The following is a 20,720-nucleotide window of genomic DNA, read 5'->3' as shown; positions in this document are numbered from 1 at the left end:
ACCCCAGCGACGACGACCCTATCAGGGGCAGCCGGACGGTTATTGAACGGGCCTTGCTGGGGGTGACGGGGGGGGGCCGGACAGCTGGCAAGACTAGCCTATCTGGTAGAGTCTAAAGCCGAAAGCCAGATTGGATCCTGGGGAGACTGTTCATCACACGTGCGTGCAGCGAGGGACAACCCGGACGAGCCACTTCTGGGACATGATTGGCCAATGGCTACCGTCAGCCCTGTTGTTTCAGGATAGGGACACGCTGCCAGAGAGACGGAACGGCCCAACAGTCTTCTCCGAGCCCGTAAGACGTCAAAATCCTCGTAAAGGGTAAAGAGAGCACTGCCACCGTGGATTCGTTGATGGAACGTCGGAAGCCGGTGGAGATTGTGTAAGTGGGGATGTTATACGGGTGAGATCAGTACGGCCACCCGTGAGAATTAACCATAAACTCTCTAGTGTAATTTGCAGCGGCCATAGGGCAGGGGGTTTAGGGGGCAAGGACCCGATGCCCGATGGCTCGAGACCGCCAGAGTCAGGGCAGAGAGAGATGATGGGAGTTTTTCCCCAGGGGACTAGAAGCGGGAAACAAGAATGGTTAAGCTCGATGCGAAGGACCAATGTATCAAGTTGCCATGATCTCATATTTTCCAAGCGTTCATAATCTTGCCGGGATCGCCGACAGATCGGTTTTGACAGCGGTGTATCACCCTCTGTGCTGCGCCTCAGTGTAGTGGCTCTTCGTGCGTCTGTCCAATCGCATCCCGACTTGGTCCAGTCCATTAGCCTAAGAGGGAATGTGGAGCACACTATATGTGGCTATGACGGGGGTTTTGGCGCTAATTTGCTCGCTGGCGCGCTCTTCTTCACCGACCTGGCCCTGGCCGTGACGGCGTCTCCGAACCTAATGGCTTTGCGTACTCGCTAGGGCTGCAGCATGGCGCAAGTAATTGAAATCTAAACCCACACCCCATGTTTTCTGTGGCTCAAGCTCACATCTGGGATTGGCTGTAATCGCCTTTTCCGGCTTGGCCTAACCTTTAGAGCAGCAAGGTTCTCTCGGAGCCGAAAAAAAAAAAAGGCACCGGGGAGTTTATTGACTTGGGGTATTATGGAAACGAGGTAAACCTCGAAAACAAAGTTATGCGGGACCCCCGAAATGTTCTCTGGCATGGATTTTTCCTTCTATCGCATACAATGACCCCACCTTCGTATATTTTTCTCTTCTCCATCGCAGGCCTCCAGAGCAAGAGGTCCGGGGGATGAGGCGGAAAGACAAGTACTCAACCCAATGGATTTGGGAGACCCGGGCTACGTGGCCCCCCATGTTGATGCAAGAGCCTGTTCTCAACACGCCCAGCGGCCAAGAATCTGAAGTGACTAGGGTAAAGACGAGGACGGTCCAAATGGCAATGGAACGAACTCTATGCGGCTCTTACAGCGTAACGACAGCGAGCCCGACCAGATGATCGCCAGCAGGTCGAGACCGAATGGGTTAGCGTGGCCCCAGAGAAGTCGCAAACCCACCCATCCGCACGACCCGTCTTCCAAAAGCCCCTCTAGCGCCTTCGATTGGTACGGCCTTGCACGGCCTCATTTGGTTTTCATTTGCCTAGATTGACCCCTGGCCCAATCATAGTGCGTCGTGCTCCATCCTCTCCTACCATGAAATCCGGGTCTTGTGGGGAACCCGACTACAGATGAGCCCAAGGATCGCCAACCAAAGCCGTGGGAATGACTTGATTATCTATGCCATTATCCCAACAGGGAAAGAGAACGATTTTCTTCCATTTTCTAGATCGCCGGGTCTCCCCTTTCTCGGATGCCCTTTCTGCTGCTTTTGATTTGATGGTGCGATTGGCGTCGGCCCATGGTGTCGGGTCGTCTTCTGAAGCCTCCATGTAACATTGTCAGATTCTTCACAAGAGACGCCTTGGGTCGGCAAGGAATGCGACTTCGAATCCATAGCCTCGTATTCGGAAGGTGGACGCCAGAACCCCGGGACTATCGACGATTGATCCACGATCCGCCGACGGGAACAACCATAGGGCTAGTACGCGGATGACAAGTAGCGATTTATCTGGTTGTTATTGCCTTATTGCCGCCTGGGGGCTCCCATACGCTTCGAGGCCGCAGGGACGACTCCTGAACAGAGCGTTTTGACAGGTAAAATGACTCGACTTTTCCCATCCTTCCGTGCTCCCGTACTTCCGTCCCCTGGGGATGTGGGGACTTGTACTTCTTCTTTACTCTCCAGCATAACTGGCCCTGTGATATTAGGTGACCGAACTACACTATACCGTTATGCTCTTGACAGATTTGACAAATGCTGGTCCTTTTTTTTTTTGTTTTTGCCCACTCCACCTTGGACACTATTGGCGACGATGCAGGTACTTTCGGGTGCGTGATGGGTACTTGGAATGACGCGGGAGGTCCGGGGGTCCGGGAATCTCGTAGGCAGAATTAAAAAAGAAAAGAAAAGAAAATCATTTAAAGCGAGAATAAGGAGAAGTGGATAAGATGGTCAAGAAGGGGAGTGCATGGCCGAGCAACGACCAATATTACCAAGATTACCGCGGGAGGCCTGACACCTGGCAGGAGGCTGAGCGTATGTACCATCTGCTACGCCGTAGAGCATCTAAAGTAGTTGGCGCGATATAGAGAACGAGCCGGGGAGGACAGATTGGCAAGCCCTCGGCCCGGGGCCAATAAGGGGGGGACGACTGGATCTCTTTCAACCGAATCTGCGAGTTTACCGTGTATCGTACTGGCCAGAGCACAGATTCCAATTTTGTCATTGACTCCACCCGCGTGCAGGCGCTAAGCCTGCCTTTCTCGTCCCTGCCCATCGCCCCGGCGGTCATCGGTGGTTCTTGAGGGACTGGTTCGTGCCGCAATAATACGTATTGTTCGTAATTTTGCCTTTTTTCCCATTTTCCATTTTCCATTTTCCCTTTCCTCTTTTCCCTTTTCGCTATTTCTATGATGAGTCAAAATTTATTATTCAACCCAGAATTATTATTATTATTATTATTATAATTTTTTTTTTTTTAATTTTTATTCCATTTTCTTTTAGCCTTTCGCTCGTTTCCCCCCCAAAGAGAATAAAAGAAAATACAATAATTCACCACCCCCGACCTGCACCAGACTATAAACTAATTGTAAGGCGCATTCAGAGTCTCCGCTATAATACTTCGTCCTCCCCCCCTTCTTCAGACCGCATGACAGATCGCTTTCACTCGCTGAGGTTCATTGTTGTTTACTATTACTCCATGTCTGAGTGCGGTCTGCGACACTATTAGCTTCGGCGTTCCCTCGAAGGTTCTTACCTCCCAGCCTCTACCCGGGGTTGTATATAAGACCTCACCTCCCCAATTCTACGGGATTAAAGTAATTCCCTTGATCTCCCCTTCCCTGAGTCCCTTGCAGCAGCCCGTCACCCGGGTATCCAGCCTGCGCACGTTTTGCCTCCCGTGGTTCGCAGAATTGGCGGCCCGCGATTCCCCCCCAAAAGCTTATCACCGGTTCGTTTTCCCGCCATCATGGATGCAACTTGAAGGGTTTTATTGTTTTAACATTTCCAAGGGTCTCTGAGGGACGAACTCCCTATACACGACCTCCCCCGAAGCCCGCCAACATGATGGCAGTCGAAACCCGCCCTAAGCATTCCCAATACTATAGCCCAATGGCCATGGACCCCAGCATGGTCGACATGTTTTCCTTCCCCGTCGATAACATGGCCTACCCACAACTCTCCGATTACCCGCGCGCTCCACAATCATACTTCGACCCATCTGGTCTCTATACAGAACACTCGGACCTGCCCAAGGGCTCGAATTTCCCTGCTATGCCTGCAACTCCCCCATCTATCGCTACATCGCAACCCGAGCCTCAGATCCCCACTGGGTCTGCTGCTTCTGGTCCTTCGATCGCAAGTGGGACCTCATCGGCGATGGGGTCGCCATACTCTGGGCGGCGCAAGCGTACCATGACAACTGGGTGAACACGAATCATGGATTGGGCCTCCCAGTTGCCGTGATGCACGATATCTTTCCCAATGAGTACATGGGAAACAATGTCGACTATGACGGCTTCTATCGGGAGAAACTCACAGACACTTTTGTCGGTACGTGCATGCCTTCAATGCCTTTCTAGGGATGGGTATCATACTGACTCGTTCTCCAGACCCCAATGTCATTCAGCCAGTGCAAGCTGTCCCTGCTTTCACCCAACCTCTATCATACTCCGACCAGACTCCCACATCCTATCCTATGCACAACTTCCTCCCCCAGTCACCCGCCACGTCAGAGCAGCAGCAGCAGCAGTCACCAGTCATCCACCCAATTCCACAGCAATCACCACAGATGCTGAACGGTGGGTACTCAAGGCCGGCCTCGGTCTATGACCGAAGGTCTTCCATTTCTTCCACTCCGTCCTGTTCTCAACAAAGCCCAGGCTTGAGCAGTGTTGACGCCGACGACGATGTGAAGGAAAAGGGTCGATGCCCTCACCCGGATTGTGGCCGTGTCTTCAAGGACCTGAAGGCTCACATGCTCACGCACCAGTCGGAGCGGCCAGAAAAGTGCCCGATCGTGACTTGCGAGTACCACACCAAGGGCTTTGCCCGCAAGTATGACAAGAACCGCCATACATTGACCCACTACAAGGGTACCATGGTGTGCGGCTTCTGCCCAGGTTCCGGATCACCCGCCGAGAAGAGTTTTAACCGTGCCGATGTATTCAAGCGCCATTTGACTTCTCTTCACGGCGTGGAGCAGACTCCTCCGAACTGCCGCAAGCGCAGCCCCGGCTCGTCTACCAAGAAGGGCACCAACTACAGCAGCGATGCCACTGGAAAGTGCTCCACCTGCTCAGCGACCTTCAGCAATGCCCAGGACTTCTACGAGCATCTGGATGACTGTGTCTTGCGCGTGGTGCAGCAGGAGGAGCCATCGGAAGCCATCAACCAGCAACGGCTGGCCGAGGTGGTATCGGACGAGGATGTGAAGAAGACCATGGAGAAGCATCACTTGCTGGACGTGGCAGGCCACGTTGAACAATATGATGATAACGACTCTAACGACGAAGACGATTCCCATGATTCTAACTGGCGCTCCGGCCGGGGAGGCCTCAAGTCCACCAAGGGCAACCCGGCCTCCTCGCGTCCCATCCTTGGAAGCGGGAATGCCATCACCAAGAACTCTTCCACTGGCACGGGGAAGGGCAACCGCCCCGTCCCTACTCGTCGCCGCAATAACCGTGGCAACTACCCTCAGTCATGGGGTTGCCCGAACAGCAGCATGAAGACCAAGAAGCGTGTTCTGTGTGTCTTTGACGGCCCTCGCCGGCTGTGGAAGGACGAGATGATGCTGAACAACGACTTCGAGGTCCGTCTTCGTCTTCCTGGTGGTGCCGGTGACGGGACCAACCGGGATGCCTATGTCACCGACCTGGACATGGAAACCATGAAGCGTGCCGAGGGTGTCCACAGCGCAAACGAGGATGAGCGTGGGCCTTGGCTGGATGGCCCTTCCACCCATCTCATGGGTCAACCGGCCAGGCTCTTCCTGACCCCTACCAATCCCCGGATGATGAGGTTTACGATCTCATGTCCTAGATGATACCAGATTTCTCAACTTCCTCCCTTTTTTTTTTATATATATTGGGTAATTTGGCGACCTGATGTCTTCTTTTGTGTTTCTCATTGGCTCTTCATGTTTGTTTTATTTTTGTTTTGATCTCTCCGTATAGCAGAAGCGTGTGGCGTCTTGACGAGCGTTGTATCTGTGTACGGATAGCGGGATGATACCTCGGGTGCGATTTGCTCTTTTTACCCCTACTTAACCCTCCCCTGCTGGACAGGTTCTTAATCAGGGATTAAACCCAAAACATTTGATTCAATGAAATACCATGATCTCATCATCTCCATCTCCAGATCAAGTAATTGTAAATCTTGTTGGAAGTTACGAGACTATGCAGCGTGTATCACGGGTGCCGCCCAGCCGGCACCGCCTTATCGATCTCCCCCGCATTGGCTCCTCCGAACTTCGCCCGCACCACATCCCAACCGTACCAGGCCATGCAACTCGGTCTTTCTGAAAACCTGTCGGCCCTTGTGGCGCGGCGCTTTAGCGCTGCCAAGGACAGCGGCCATCTTGTTTTCTCTACATCACACCTATCAATCATCACGGCCGCAGGGATACCGGTAAAGTCTCCGCGTCGCGCCTGAGAATGAAGTACTGACCCCTTCCCCTCCCCTCGCCATAGTTCCAATTGCGCTACTGCCCAGCTCTTGCAAAGAAACCTGCCAGTCTGAAACCCGAGACAGGCCCGACGCCCAAATTTGACCCATTCCAAGACCCATTACCAGAGCTCTTGCTAGCGCGGTTCCCGCCGGACAACCCTAGCCACGCCCTCGTCCTAAACAAATACCCCGTGATACCAAACCATTTTCTCCTCGTCACGACAGACTGGAAGGCGCAAACAGACCTTCTCGAAAGATCCGACCTGGAAGCCACCTATGAATGCCTACGGGCATGGAACGCCGGTCGAAACGGATCACCAGCACAAACTGACCAAGACGGGCCGGAGCGACTCTTCGCCTTTTTCAATTCTGGCGAAGAAAGCGGTGCAAGCCAGCCACATAGGCATCTCCAGTTCCTACCGGTAGAAGCCATGCGCCAGCCCGAGGCCCATTCCTGGAATCCCCTCATCGAGCTCTTGGCCGCGGACGCCCAGGTCCCGTCAGCCTCCTCGCCATTCCATCAGCTGCCGCAGCTCCCAGTCAAACACTTCGCACTCCCATTGCCCCCAAACCCCTCTCCAGAGACCCTCCACGCGATCTATCTCTCTTTGTACCGCGCCGCCGTAGCAGCGACCCAAGGTAGAGATACGCAGCAAGGCCCGAAAGGTACCGTCTTGTCCGAGGGACCCGCATTGATCAGCTACAATTTCGCCATGAATCTACACACCATGATGGTCTTCCCGCGCAGGCAAGGAACAGCGAATGTCCCCGTCGACTTGGCCGCGGCACGAGACATTGCCGACCTCGGTGTAGTATCGCTCAACGGGACCATCCTTGCCGGAACACTCCTGGTCAAGGCGGAGGCAGAATGGGATGCGCTACGCGGGAGCCCTGAATATCTTACCCACATTCTCAACACCGTGGGCTACCCTAAGGCTGACGCGCGGGAGGTCTCGTTGCTGTAAATACCTTACTTATGCGGAACAAGTTTTCAATCAGCCACTATCACATTTCCTAAATTCGCCACGATTAACAAGAGAAGGTTTGAATGGCCCCATTAAACAAGATTCCGACCCCCCAACTCCAGCCCCCGTCCCCAAAGCACAGAAGAAGCAAACTTTAAAACAACAAGAAGAGATCGAAAAAGAAGGAGGGAAAAAAACACTCTCCTCAACCGTAGATATTCACAATCGCGCCCCCCCCCCCCGGGCCATGTACTTCTCGCACTGTTCGCAATTACTCTGACAACGCATCCAATCAGGCCTCAGCCCTTGATCTTATTGATCTCGCACCACTTCTTCTTGCAGGTAGCATTACCAAACTGGTACGACCCCCCTTTTTCCGCAATGTATTGGGAAACCCCCTTCCAGGAAACCTTCGGCTGAGTAGAGTGGTCGGAGGGGTTGGACGTGCAAAGGGGAACAGCCTCGCAAAGCAACCTGATCTAGAAAGGACATTGGCATACTTGCTTTCGAACAAGAGAGAGGGGAGAAAAAGGAGATGATAGGCAGGAAATCCGAGAAGAACAAAATAGAATGAATAGCTTACATCTTGCTCCAGCCACTTGGGCTTGCGGACGCGGTCCTCCTTTGCCTTCGTCAGCGTGCGGTAGCGTCCTCGTAGCGTGGACTCTGCTTCCTTGAAGCCGCCGAGGCGCTTGATGTCTTTGTAGGAGAGCCCGCGGCGCTTGCAGTGGATCAGGAAGGCGTCCCGCTTGTCGCTGGAGTGGATGTCTGAGGGGATGCTTGGCGTCTCGTCCTGCTGCAAGGTTGGGGATGAGGAGCTCGAAGGAGCGGAGGGCATCGATTGGCTGGAGGTTTCCTCGGAGACTGGTGCGGCGGTGTTGTCTCGTGGAAAGTGTCTCGCTGGCCCGATGGAGGTCTGACCATTGAATGTAGGTGCTGTGAGACCCCGCTGAAGGGGCAGAGGGCGTTGGCTAGAGGTCAGTTGCTGGGTGACTGTAGGAGCTGGGTAGTCGACTCCAGGCTGGAAGACGGGCTGGGCCCCAGCTGGGGCACGGCGTGTATTGTTCCAGGTGTTTGCGTTGTAGCTCTGGGCGAAAGAGGTGCCGTGGGACTCGGTCATGGATGGGAAGCCAAAGTCTTGGATCCAGAGGTCATATCCTGACGCCGTGTAGTCCGGCATGAGAGGGGCATTGTTGCTGTCTGCAACCATAGACTGACGCTGATATTCCTGCAGCAGCCCATCTTTGTTTTGAGCCTGGATGAGCTGGGTATTGAGCTGAGAATAGAAGTGGTGACCCGAAAATTGATCCTCAGAGGAGGGGTCAGGCAAGCCAAAGGACGACGACAGCGAGGAGGTTTCTTCGTGTTCGGAGAGCAACGCGGGTTTTTGCCATTCGCTGTCATTGACCATAGAGTTTAGATATCCGACATTGCGTCGATGCTCTTGGGGGTAATAGCTGGAAGGCCCAAAGGACGAGGGAACTTGCTGGTTAGGGTTGGCCTCGGTGCTAGAAACAGCGCGTTTCGTAGCAGGAGGCGCCATTGTATTCGGTGGCAAGCCGACTGGGTGATCCATCACGTCTGCTTGGCTAACACAAGTCGCGTCTTCATTGACCAAGTGACGAGTCATGGGCGAAGGAAAATGGAACATGCGTCTGTGGTCTCGCGATCGAGGAACCCAAGTCTGCGTCTGCTGATGGGGACGCGAACTTGGAGCAGTGCAAGATGGGGAAGAAGAACTCTGGGGAGCAGCACGATGTGCAGATTTACCCACAGTCGGAGGTTTCCTTTCTTGCGAGAAAGCAGAGAGCGTGCTGGAAATGGGAAAACAATGCGGAAAGGCAATTTCCGTCTGATGAGGAGTCCATGACTTCGGACGAATTGGCACATCTACCATGGTGGAAAGGAATAGAAAGGTTGGATAGGTTGACCTGGATTCACCGCAATTGTATAGGGTTGTACACGGTTCGTTGCGCGAGTGGACTACCGTCCATATATGCCCTATTTGTGTGCCTCCAGACGCAGGACTGTCAATGCGCAACGGTTGGGCGGCAGATAGACGGGCGTCCGGCTGCAGGGCTAGGGTTTATATCAGGCGCCGGTGTCTCATAGATGGTGAGGTTTCACCTGCAGCATCCGGCTGGGCATTGCTCTGATTTGTGCACTCACCTTGTTTATATCGCGTGCATATATGTTTCCGGGGAGGCAGACTTCGTCTTTGGACATGCAAGTGGAAGCCTAGACTGCACCGTTCCCAGAATCTAACTGCAGATACTGACAGCCGTTATGCGGTCTCAGATTGGACGGAAGGAATTGGAGGTTGAAATCGTGCACTGGGATCCGGATGCCAGATTGAACTCGGCGAGCTTTTCGAAAAGGCTGGTTGTCTTGGAATGATAAGCACGCTGTGCTGATTGAAATGCCCCAGGATCACACCAAAGGTAATGGAACAGATCGGATGCTCTGGCGGGCTGAATCATGGGATCATGAAGTCTTCTAAAGCTGATTTAATAGTGACCCTCATGTCCTCGATAACCGTTAGATTAAGCCCCTTAATCCGGTGACGCCGTTGGGACCGTTTCTGCTCATCAAAGTCACTTACCCGGAGAAAAGGAGAATGCAGAGCGTGAGGTATGGCCAGAATAAGCTTGGAGTGTTCCAACCCTAGCCAAACCAGAAATCCCCGGGCCATCGATGACGGATGGTCGGTCCACTTGCCGTGACCCAGATCCTAAACATCCCGGATGTAATGGAAATGCGCCTCAAAGAAGCAGCTCTTATTGTCTCTGCACATTTCTGAGACCGTCGATGAGCGGTTCACTCTGAAACAGTTCCTGGGCAGAAACAACCCCAACGGGTCATGTTGGTCGGTTTTAATCATAGTAAGCTTAACTTGCACGATTGGTATGCTTGTATGAAAAGAGTGACTGTGTCAAGGCTCTGTGGCCAGCTCATTGGATCAGAAAGGATCTTCTATATTTCGAGTTCAACCAAGGCAGCCCCAGGCCAGATTTCATCCGTACCATGGACACAGCTCTCAACTGAACCAACCAAAGCCACAGGAAGCCAAGTCCAGGATTATTCTACTCCCTGTCAAAGTGTACGTAGACTCACGTATCTTTAGCGTGGGCAGCTTGACAATGTTCGATCCCGAGCGGATAGCCACAGAGGGTTTGCGAGCGAGAGTTTCTTCCATCCGCCCCAATCAGATGCAGTGAGACTGGTCCATCCCAGTCAAACGATAAGAAGATGCTCGGATCAGGGATGCTTTCATTCAGGGACATGTAGCCCTAGGGGACGGGGCCGTCCAGTGACTTATCTCCCCCAGGGATGCGATTTGCCGAGGACGCAGAAGGACGTGGCTATGTGCATAACTGAAAAATGATGCCTCACATGATAAAGAGAAATATGAAAGCCCCTGCCATACCCCAATACAACGAGGCTATGACTAGCAATCGACATAGATTGCATGCAGCCACTGGCAGAGAGTTTCTAAGGCCCTACGCTGAAGACCTTCCAGTCGAAGACTTGCAGACCGAGTACACCCCACTTTGGCTCAGACCAACGCATCCCAGCGATTGGCCCTGTTCCAAAGAAGCTTTTTTTTCCGGTTCATGCGACGAGCTGGGTGGCGTTGGAACTGGAAGACAGATCCGCCTTGAGACTGCGATCTCCGCCTGGGCTGCAATAGGCTGAAGCGCCTGAGTTACGCCTCCATCAAGAGCCTCCACCCGAGGTCGTCCGGGCTCCACCTGCTTGTCATTCATTTCTGGAGTGCCGTTGTTTTGGACTTTCGTTTATTTTTTGCATTGGCATATCCGGGATGAGAATATCGGCTGCATATGCATATCAGGCTCTAATCGTAGTACAGTGGCCTTTAGCGTACTGGGTTTTGGCAGGCCTGGACCCAATCCGAAAAGGAAACCTGGGGTAGCAAATCGCAAATGGAAAGAGAGACTTCAAATTGCGGTGCCATGCTAGCTGATTGCCAAACCCCTATCATGAGAGCCGCATTCTTCCTGCTACGATAGCCGTCATACTACTAGTAACCCATTCCCATGGTTCAAGACTGCAAATATGTCATATTCCTATTTTTATTCTTGATCTCTTTGCAATGGAGAGATTACCAGGGGGCTAGTAGTTGATGGACGCTGAATAGACCGGGACGAAGCACATTGTATTTGTTCACTGGCTGTGTCGGGCAACACGCTCCCTCTCCATCCGGACAGATGGGCTCTCCACCCTCAACCCTGGCGAAGAGGCGGGGAACTTGGCTTGTGTACTGATTTCCCGCTTCCGTCGGTCGGCTGCATTTCTCCGAGATGCCAGAAAGTCCAAAAGTCGGTCAACCAGTAGGACTATGCCCAATCAGCCTCGAGAATAATCGATTTCCAAAGAGTTCACATAGGACTGACCGGAGAAAAGCATCATGGTGAAGGCATATAAAATGACTGGCGAGGTCATGAAGGCGTAAGCTAGCGGGAAATGGCCCGCAAACGATATCAGGCTGGCCAGCGCTATTGCAAGGATGATGCGAAAGCTGCTGGAAAGGCCGAGGTAAAACCGCTCGTCGTGGCGGCGCGCTAGAAGAGTGAACGCACTGAAAAGGCCCATAGAAAGGCTGGCAACAACGAAAAAGTAAATATAAACGAAAGCCAACACTTTCATACACATCTGTAGAAGCTCCTCGCTGTCGAGCAGACTGATATCTCCCGCTCCCGTTGGAGTAATGCCCATGCTTGAAAAAAGGGCCGCCGTCACGTTACCCATGAGATCACCGAAGAGGAACTCGTTGTACTGAAGAGATGCGAGGCCGTGCTCGGTGCGGTCTGGACAAAGCGGTTGGTGGGCCAGATCTTCCAACAGGCTCGATATTGCCTTCCACTCTTGCGTTGCACCCCGGCTGAACGGGATTTCCATGTCAGCAATCGTACTCCTGATGAGGTCAATCGCCTTCTCGGGGCTAGGACGAGGTGTCTCGCACACAAACGCAAACGTTTGCGCCAGATATTTCAGCTTCAAAGTAATATCGAGGGTGAGGGCTAGGATCTGCGACCCCTCGAGTAAAAGGATTAATGCGATGTGGAACGGGAAATGAAGCTGTGCCCATATCTGCTGTGCAAATTCCCCAAAGCGATGCCGAGGGGAGATATCGAAATAGACCTGCCAAAGTAAATACTACTTCGATGTCAGCTGTACGTCAGGACCCTCGCTGGCTAGGGGATTGGGGGGAGCTCACAACATTGGTTGTCACCCCAAGGATATGAACAAACGACCACTTGGTCCATCCCCCCGGTCGAACCGTCTTGTTGACAATTCGAGTGACCGCAATGACCCCTTCCCCGATAATGATCAGGGTGAGGAGCTCCATCCGAACGGTGAGGTGGGTGTCTTGAAACTCGATCCCGGGGAAAACGCACGAAAGGCCCATCACAGTCCACATTTCAACTCCGAATAAAACGAACCAAACGGTCCAGATATGAGTCCCAGGGACTCGGCGGAAGGCAAAGAAGACCTGTTGGGATACGGTGCGTTAGCCAGTCGCCTTGGCCTCCCAGAGGAGAGGGTGGGACCTGACACCAATGTAAATCAATGCTGTCCCCCAATATACAGTCGCCGTGTAAAATACACCCTTCACAGAGCGATATAAGGATGGGTATGGGCGTAAGTATGCGGCATTGATCGTATACTGAACAGCCAGGAGTAGGCGGCTTCCTCCCAGGATCAAGCTGAGCGATTGGAAGACCCAGACATTGTCGTCGCGCACACGGGTTGTGAAACGAGTTCCGGCAGAAGCAAAGCCGACCATGGCCGCCAACTGGAATGCCTTGCAGAATCTCTCAAATACGCAGTCCTGGGCGAATCGTATGTCATACAAGGTGACTTGGAGCCACGTGAACCATATAATACCGAGAAAGCCGATATAGGAGCCGAGAGCTAGATACATATTCCGCATGTCAGCGCACCACACATCCTAAAGTCGTGGGAACATCCAAGGGACGAGGGCTCAAACACCATGCCGGAGGCGAAAAGAGCAAGCCTTGGGAATACAAACTCACCACTTATATTATTAATCTCGTGGGTCGCAGTGAAGGTTGACAGGTTAGCAACGAAGAATAGGTCGAAGAACAACTCTATCGGTCTCGCTTCCCTGTGGCGGCATAACCGTGGATTGTCTTCTGTGCTGTCGACTGGGCTTGTAATCCAGGGAAGACTATGCGGATGATTGCTACAGCCGGATGCAGGCTGACGAAAGCTCGAAAGGAAGGCAGGAGACATGACATTCGTATTATTGAGTCTGGGTATCGGAAAATTTGCTAAAACACTAGAATAAAACCGCCCAGGAAACTCCGAATGAGAGGGGGCTTTGCATGAGACAGGCCGGCAGGCTCGCGGAAGGAGCCCACGAAAGCAGGAACAACAGGAAGGCGCAGACTTCCTCAGGGCGAAGTCTCGCTGGCGCTCGGATACTCAATTGTCAGAGGCGCCCCGAAATTCTCCAATTCTCCTTCTCGGTTTGATTTCTCGTTCTTCAGGTCAATGCCGATCTCCTGCAGGAGCTTCTCGTATTTTACTTTCGCTTCGTCGATCCAAGCTTGCGCGGCCGCCTTGGCACCACTGAGGGCTTCCTTTCCCGTTCGCAGTTCATCCATTTGAGAGATGAGATCCATCTGGGCTGCTCTCTTTGCTGTCACACGCTCGCGGCCCTTTAGAGCAATATCGTCCATTGAAGGAAGATCGCTTTTATGGGGAGGAATTCTAGGGTATTCGGTGCGACCGGATCGGCTATTACCCATAGCCGCCTTGGTTTGAGTAGCTTCGTAGGCGGCCTTTTCTTCGAGGTCAGAGTCTTCGTGCGAAGCCCCTTCAGCATCATCAATGAGCTCCCGCATAGCCTCTCGCTCTTGGCGTGCTTTTTCACGTTGCGCTTTGGCTTCTAGAAAGAGTCCGCTATCCTCCGTGTATTCTTCAAATCCCTCCGCAAAATCTCTATCGTCCCGAACGAGCCGAGTATCTTCTTGCGCCTCTTCGTGTCGTGATTCAAGCCTCCAGCCCTCCTCATCCGACGCGTATTCATTTACGGCAATGAAATCTTGTTCTTCGGGTTGAGCATTGTTTGCAAGTCGTGCTCGGCGAGCTTTCTTTTCCTGAATCTCAATGTGGCTAGGTATGGCTGACTGGGAAGGCATGGTCGTCAATTCTCCAAATTTGGCCGCAATATCCACGGCTTTCTCCTCCACGGTGGCCGGTTTTGGTGCAGAGGGTGTAGAGGCCTTGAGCTCCTGGAGGTATTCACTGTTGTAGCTAGGGCGATCTTGATCTTGGCCCACACGAGCAGAGAATTTCTCTGAAGAAACGGAGGGTGTAATGTTGCGTTGTCTAGAACTTTGCTCCGCAGCCTTGGGGCCAAGCCCACGGCGCTTGGGGATAACAACCTCAGTCTTTTCATCTTCGTCCTCGACCATAGATGTGGCTCCGGCGCCGAAAGAGAGGGGTCCTTTAGATTTTGGTTTTGATTTGGGGCCGGGCCGCTTAACAACAGGCTCTGTAGATTGGATGTTAGATTTTGATTCACATGACGCGCGCAGCCACCGCGCAATAGAAGCAGCCGGAATAGAGGCAGTCGGAATAGCACGATGGGGGATGTAAAATACCACGGCGTTGTTCAATTTCTTCTTCCTCCTCATCCTCCTCCTCCCTTCCAACCTTCCTTGGTTTTCTTCGATTTACTGCTCTAAAAGCCATTGTGTCACGCAAAATGCCAGCTTCTGCGGTGTCGAACCGGTAAGTTTAACGTTCAGGCTGATGAAAGCTCTTATCGCTAATCCGAATTTCGGGAAAACGTTAGTCCGGCCGATAAGGTCGCAGATGAATTTCATCGAGCTTCTCTTCCCCGCGAAGCTTCTTCTTCTTCCTCAAGCTCTTTCGATACCCCAGGTCCTTACAGCGTCGCATCCACTGCTAGCAATACAGCAAGCTCCTCTGACTTTGATCTCTACGAACCGCTTCCCCGTCCCCGCGATTTCAGCCACACTGCCACGATGCCTCAAGCTCAGCCAGACCTGAAGCAGGTGAGAAGCAGCACCGTTACGCGTTCTTTTGTTCATCCCTCCCCGCTGACACGTTCTTGCAAATTAGTACTTGGACAAGCGCGTCCATGTCCAGATCAATGGCAACCGCCACCTCACTGGTGTCATCATCGGATATGATGTATGTTTGATCCTTCTTGCGCCAACATGCACAATACAAATCATGACTTGTGCTGTGGGTTCACTGGAGCTAATTTGATGCAGACCTTCATGAACATCATCCTTGACGCGTCGACCTGGGAGCAGCGCGCCGGTGGTGCTAAACACCCCGTTGGCGAGTGTGTATGTTTACGCTGTTCCCTGGCTATCATATTGGTGCAAACCCGCTAACCTTGAACCCACAGTTCATCCGTGGTAATTCTATTATTACCATTGAGGCACTCGAGCGCATCGGTGACCACTAGGCGGTCCCAAACCTGTCACAAAAGGCATCTTCTATGATGGCCGATTAGGTGACGCGATTTGCTGGGTGGCGTTTTTCTTGTGTTTGTTCTCGGCGTTCTCAATAATCGCGGTGAAAATTGATTCTGTTTGTTGGTTCTAAGCGTCCTCAGTCCGTAGTCTGTGACTCGGATGAGTGAAATTTGACACTGGGGCTCGGGATGGTGTTGCGGCCTCTGCTTTTTCCTGGTCATTGATTATCAACCATCTACAATCCTATCATGCGTAGTGTAGAGCGTAGACAATGGCTCCTTGCTATGATACCCTGATATTCAAAGGGCATGATGGAGCTATAGACTCTTTTTAATATCTGACAGTTGTATGGTCCATCACAGCAGAGGCCACTGGATCCATTCTCCGGTTTTCTCCACTCATGGCCTTATTCCTGTCACTACAAGGGACCCTCAATACTGATCTGCCTCCTATTCCAACTAGGTTGTCAGTGTAGGAAGCTACCATGAAATATATGCACCTTCTAGGAGAACAGCTTGACAGGCTCTACGGACACCCCACGGGCCCTTCCATCAGTACAGCCAATCCTTCTGATGGCATCCTATCCAACCATCACGGTCCATTCATCAGTTTCCGTAAGGAGAGGTTGAAGCTCAAGGCTTGATTTGCCTCAGCACAAGGGTCTTCAGAATGTTCTTGGTTCTCTCCTTGGATTTCAGGTTGCGATGCTCTTACAAAATCCTGCTTTCGAGTTGACCCAACTCGGCAGTTACTGCTACTTTGCATCCACAAGGTTCCAAAAAAAAAAAGTCCTTCTCTTCCTGTTTCTAAATCAGTCGGGGTGTCTCACAGTCATACCCTCTGACCTCGGGACCTCGGGACCTAACCTTCAGCTTACGAAGCTACCGTGCGAGGGCCCGAATTAGTTCCTAGAGCCACGAAAGATTGTGCAAGCACTAGGTCACTATGGTAGGTAAACAGAAGACACAGAAGTTACAAGTTATTGAAGAATAAATCTCAACGTAACGCATTGCCATGCCACGTGCCTTGAAGCCATCCTGAAAACTCCTCTCTCAACGAACCGGGTAACGTAAAATACATGTCATGAAGGATGTAGAAAACGCATCCCTATTTTGGTTTTGACCCAAGTTTGAGCTTCAGTTTCAGTCCACTGGCACTCGCAGGTGTGGATGGAGTGGACGCTGCAGCGGTAGAAGCAGCCATGGGAGTAGCCGCTGGGTTTGGGATGTGTAGTTTGGGAAGGCCCGACGCCGATGGGGTCCCTGGGGTGAGCCCAGTCTTGGTTTGTTTGAAGGTGATTCTTGTACCGGAACCCGGAGGTCCCATATCTTCTCGCTTGCGCTTTGAAGCGGCGGTTTTGGAGGCACCGAGGTTCGTGCGGACATTGCTGGATCTGTAGAATCGCAACTTGCCACTGCCCATGTTCTGGACGTTCCAATAACGAGGGTATTTAAGCTTCACAATCTTACTCCGAACTGGGTCATACATGACATGGCAAAGATCGCACAATTCTGCAACTTCCGCAACTCCAATGGTTTGAGAATTGCATGCAGCCCAGAGGTATTCTTTCAAGGAAGCGTCACCCGAAACTTCTCTTTTAAGAGCTTCAATCGCACCGGGGACAGTCTGTCGACGCGCTAGATCGGCCTGGCGAACCTCGGTAGAGGAATCCTGCTCGATGATCAGCCCCCCGACTTGGGAACTTTCGGTTTGTTGCGGGCGACCAAAGGCAATTTGTGCGAGCAACCGTCCAAACAGTCGTTGGCAATGATGTCGAACATACGCGGAGGAATCGCTTGTCATGGTGAAAACCAGCCAACGCACCAGTTCTGGCTGTTGAGATATGTCGAGATCAACCAGGCACTCGAACGCCTGTACCCTCAATAACTCGTAAGTACCAGAGCGAGTATAGGGGATGAATTGCATAAGATCGAGGTTTTGGATCTTGGCTTGCATCAATTGTACTTGGCAGTGCAATGCAGCCCTCGCGTACAGATTCTGGAAAGATCCCGACCACTCGTCCATTCTCCGATAGCGATCGAATTCGGCAACAGCGTCTTTCTCTAGTTGTTCCTCAGCTTGCGACTCGATCACACGGTCCATGTCAAAATGAATCAATTCGTCATCGGGGCGCGGCTCGTTTCGTCCAAGCAATGCATGGCAAAGAGAACGCATCAAGGAAGCAACGTAAAAGTTGTCAGAGAACTGTATTTGTCAGGTTGGTTAAAAAAAATCCGTCAAGGGGGGGAGTTCGCAAGACTGACCTCATTGTTTGAGTTGTCATTGAACTTCAGTTTGTCGAAGAGAAACTGCTTTACGCGAAGTGGAGTCTTGCCGCTGTTGTCCCGAACTTTCGAAATCGTGTCTGGAATTACTTGCTGCAGGATGTACGCTGCACGATCCGAGAAGTCATTCGACCGAGTCATAGGAGACCCTGGAAGGCAAAACAGTTCTTGGAAAGCTCGCTCCAGATGAAAGAGACCAATCCAATCCACTTCATCCTTTGCATGTTTTATCAGCGCTCGAGCCGCGGTCACGCGTATCCCATGAAAGTAGCGACTGTCCATGAGCGTGCGGACGAAGATAGTAGAAATCAACGGATGTTCACGTTGGGCAGCCATGTATTGGAGGGACTAAATCAAGTTAGAATCCTGAAGGAAAAGAATTTATGTTCGGATACTTACCTCCAACTGAGCAACCACATCTCGGTCCTGCTGGAGCTGCGACAGGTACATGTATCCCGGCATACCCAAGGATAACCTGCAGATCCATTCAAAATCGGCATCCATTCTGATCCATTCGTAGGACTCCTGGCCGATACGCTCCTCGTCCTCCTTAGTCCAATCGGCCAGGCGCCATTCCTGCGCATCCTCTTCTGTTTGGAGGACGTCGCCGAGACAGTAAAGTAAAACATCATCTTGTGTATCAGCTTCCCCAGAAGCGACAGCACGCTCACGCTGTTTCTTATTGCGCTTCAGCCGCTTGTACTTTGTGTTGTATGGAATGTCAAATTTGGTTGTGCCCTCTTTGATTTCGACAATGTGTTCGTATGGTGTTCCGTCAGCTTCGTGGATTCGAAGGGTCATAGAACCAGTAAAAACGGGCTGAATTGCTCCTGCGTAGACCTGGCGCACTTCTTCCTTTACGTCACGGAGGAAAGAATTCTTGTCAAGATCCTTGGGAGCCTGCGGGTCCCCTTGAACTTGTCTAATCATCATTTCGACCACAAGTTTCTTTTTGTTGAAGCGCTGCGTGGCCTGGAACCGAGGACAGCCTGCACCGTATACCCACTGCTGGAAGAACACGTCCAGCTTAGCATGACCAAGCCGTTCACAGGTCTTCTGGAACAGTGAGGAAGTGATTGCACCATCTGGTATGTCCCCCATACGTGAGTTCAAGAAAAGCCGGGAAATGATCCGGGACATTGTTGCCTTTCCGCTCGCTTTAGTGAGACGTCGGTCAAGGATAAAGAGAACCAATGGGGCCTTTAGCGCAATAAAGCGATATTCCGAGGGATCAATGTTAAGGCAATTTCCCATATCATAAATGGAGGGTCGCTCAAAGTCCAATTCGCAAACGCGATCGGACATCTGCTTTAGTCGAAAACGATATTCATTGTTTCCGCAGAGTCTTTTCATGAAGGTGTCTGTGATATACCAAGCAACGCCCACAGTGACCCAAGTATCACCTGGTTCATTTGGGATGATGCTGATTCCGGTCCATTGGCATGCCAACGCATGCACCAGTTCACGGGTCGAGTCATACATGGGATCAATGATCTCAGCTGGGAATAGTAATCGGCTGCTGCAGATAGACATGCAAGCCATGGGGAGAGTTTCCGCCGGGAGATCGTCGACAAAGCAGATCTTGTAGCTGGAGAAAGGGTATGATCCGTATGATAGAGAAAAGAAATCGATGGCTTGAGCCATTGGGAAGCTGGTGTTTTGAACTTCCTCTGCTCGGCCAGGTAGACAAAAGGCATGCAGAGGAATAGCATTTTGTCCAAGCTGTTCGTCTTGATCGCTTTCTCGAAAGTCCGCAAGATTCACATACTCAAATGGACCCACCGCAAATCCAATTTGGCGTGCCGAAAGGGTAGAGTAGCATGCAAATGACACGGTTTTGCGGGAGGGATCTTTGGGATCAACAATGTCATCAGTCAGCTCACCAGAGCACACGACTGACATGTCGAGAGCTTCGTCATCTGGTGCGATTTGTCGCTGCGGTGCCCGCGAGCGAGAAGGAAAGACCTCGCCTAGGGAGGACGGACATGTGATGGAGATCTCCCAAGAACATTGTGCCCTGGAATCATCTACACATGGGAACAGTGGGCACCCAACGTTAGACTCCAGAGAGTTTGTCGTGTATGCATGAGGATAGCGCCGGTCTCCACTGTCAACCCCGACAAATTGTAGACCATCGCGGATGCGCTCAATAACAAACTCGATATTGACTGTAATTGCCTTGAACCGTGGCTGGTCTGCGACGCGGGTGCTTGCCGGTCCATCCACGTCACCCCCGGCGCCTTGAAGCGCAACCTGAGCTTGAGCTTCCGCCGAAGTGATATCCAGTTCCTCTATCCTCACTCCCCTGAGCGGTATTCTGACCTCGGGATTCCGTGGAGTCTTCAGAAGGTCGTAGACGTGGGGCGCCAAACGTTCGTGATAATGCGCTCCATATAGGAGGATGTGCTCATCAGGGTCGTTATACTCGAAGGAGGGTGCGACTTTGTTATTGATCGTGACTCGCTTGATTTCGCCTTGCCGGAAATTTAGTGTCAGGGTCGAAAATGTCTGTTTTTGAGGGTATATCGTGATTTCGGTGCTGCCTTTCAAGCTCTTGTTCGCAAAATCGATCGCCAACTCCACTTTTTGATGGCCGATACTGAAGTCCGGCTTCAGCGTTGGCGCTACTGCGCCTGCTGGCACGTCAAGAATGCCAGGCATCGCGGGGAACCTCAGTATCGAGCTGCGCAGGGGGCGCTTCCGGGTGAATCAAGCTTCATAGCATTTGAAG

At 52.1% G+C, this 20,720-nt stretch overlaps 6 protein-coding genes across 6 annotated transcripts; 2 read left to right on the top strand and 4 right to left on the bottom strand.

Moving 5' to 3' along the window:
* Window positions 1–3,212: 3,212 nt before the first annotated feature.
* On the top strand, window positions 3,213–7,200 carry N7468_005448 (uncharacterized protein; the record flags this gene model as incomplete). The annotated part of the gene is made up of 7 exons (XM_058474745.1): window positions 3,213–3,238; window positions 3,294–3,515; window positions 3,577–3,926; window positions 3,974–4,117; window positions 4,177–5,587; window positions 5,971–6,196; window positions 6,259–7,200. The coding sequence occupies 7 exons, from the start codon at window positions 3,213–3,215 to the stop codon at window positions 7,198–7,200; spliced, it is 3,321 nt and encodes a 1,106-aa protein (XP_058330485.1).
* A 299-nt stretch (window positions 7,201–7,499) lies between these two features.
* N7468_005447 (uncharacterized protein) lies at window positions 7,500–8,830 on the bottom strand (the record flags this gene model as incomplete). Its single annotated transcript, XM_058474744.1, has 2 exons — window positions 7,500–7,661; window positions 7,784–8,830. The coding sequence occupies 2 exons, from the start codon at window positions 8,828–8,830 to the stop codon at window positions 7,500–7,502; spliced, it is 1,209 nt and encodes a 402-aa protein (XP_058330484.1).
* Window positions 8,831–11,385: 2,555 nt separating this feature from the next.
* N7468_005446 (uncharacterized protein) lies at window positions 11,386–13,156 on the bottom strand (the record flags this gene model as incomplete). The annotated part of the gene is made up of 4 exons (XM_058474743.1): window positions 11,386–11,558; window positions 11,616–12,378; window positions 12,440–12,715; window positions 12,812–13,156. The coding sequence occupies 4 exons, from the start codon at window positions 13,154–13,156 to the stop codon at window positions 11,386–11,388; spliced, it is 1,557 nt and encodes a 518-aa protein (XP_058330483.1).
* Window positions 13,157–13,640: 484 nt separating this feature from the next.
* On the bottom strand, window positions 13,641–14,888 carry N7468_005445 (uncharacterized protein; the record flags this gene model as incomplete). The annotated part of the gene is made up of 1 exon (XM_058474742.1): window positions 13,641–14,888. One exon carries the CDS (start codon window positions 14,886–14,888, stop codon window positions 13,641–13,643), a length of 1,248 nt encoding a protein of 415 aa, XP_058330482.1.
* Window positions 14,889–14,959: 71 nt separating this feature from the next.
* Window positions 14,960–15,694, top strand: N7468_005444 (putative small nuclear ribonucleoprotein SmG; the record flags this gene model as incomplete). The annotated part of the gene is made up of 5 exons (XM_058474741.1): window positions 14,960–14,985; window positions 15,050–15,272; window positions 15,340–15,411; window positions 15,495–15,572; window positions 15,635–15,694. 5 exons carry the CDS (start codon window positions 14,960–14,962, stop codon window positions 15,692–15,694), a joined length of 459 nt encoding a protein of 152 aa, XP_058330481.1.
* Window positions 15,695–16,811: 1,117 nt separating this feature from the next.
* On the bottom strand, window positions 16,812–20,650 carry N7468_005443 (transcription initiation factor TFIID subunit TAF2; the record flags this gene model as incomplete). The annotated part of the gene is made up of 3 exons (XM_058474740.1): window positions 16,812–17,909; window positions 17,969–18,337; window positions 18,389–20,650. The coding sequence occupies 3 exons, from the start codon at window positions 20,648–20,650 to the stop codon at window positions 16,812–16,814; spliced, it is 3,729 nt and encodes a 1,242-aa protein (XP_058330480.1).
* Between the last annotated feature and the right edge of the window lie 70 nt (window positions 20,651–20,720).

This window comes from Penicillium chermesinum (assembly GCF_028974085.1).
Source record: "Penicillium chermesinum strain IBT 19713 chromosome Unknown utg000004l:1.0-3345178.0:1.0-3348027.0, whole genome shotgun sequence".
Classification (NCBI taxonomy): Eukaryota; Fungi; Ascomycota; class Eurotiomycetes; order Eurotiales; family Aspergillaceae; genus Penicillium; species Penicillium chermesinum.
Note: the sequence above shows the minus strand (reverse complement) of the source record. Positions and strands in the feature narration are given on the sequence as shown.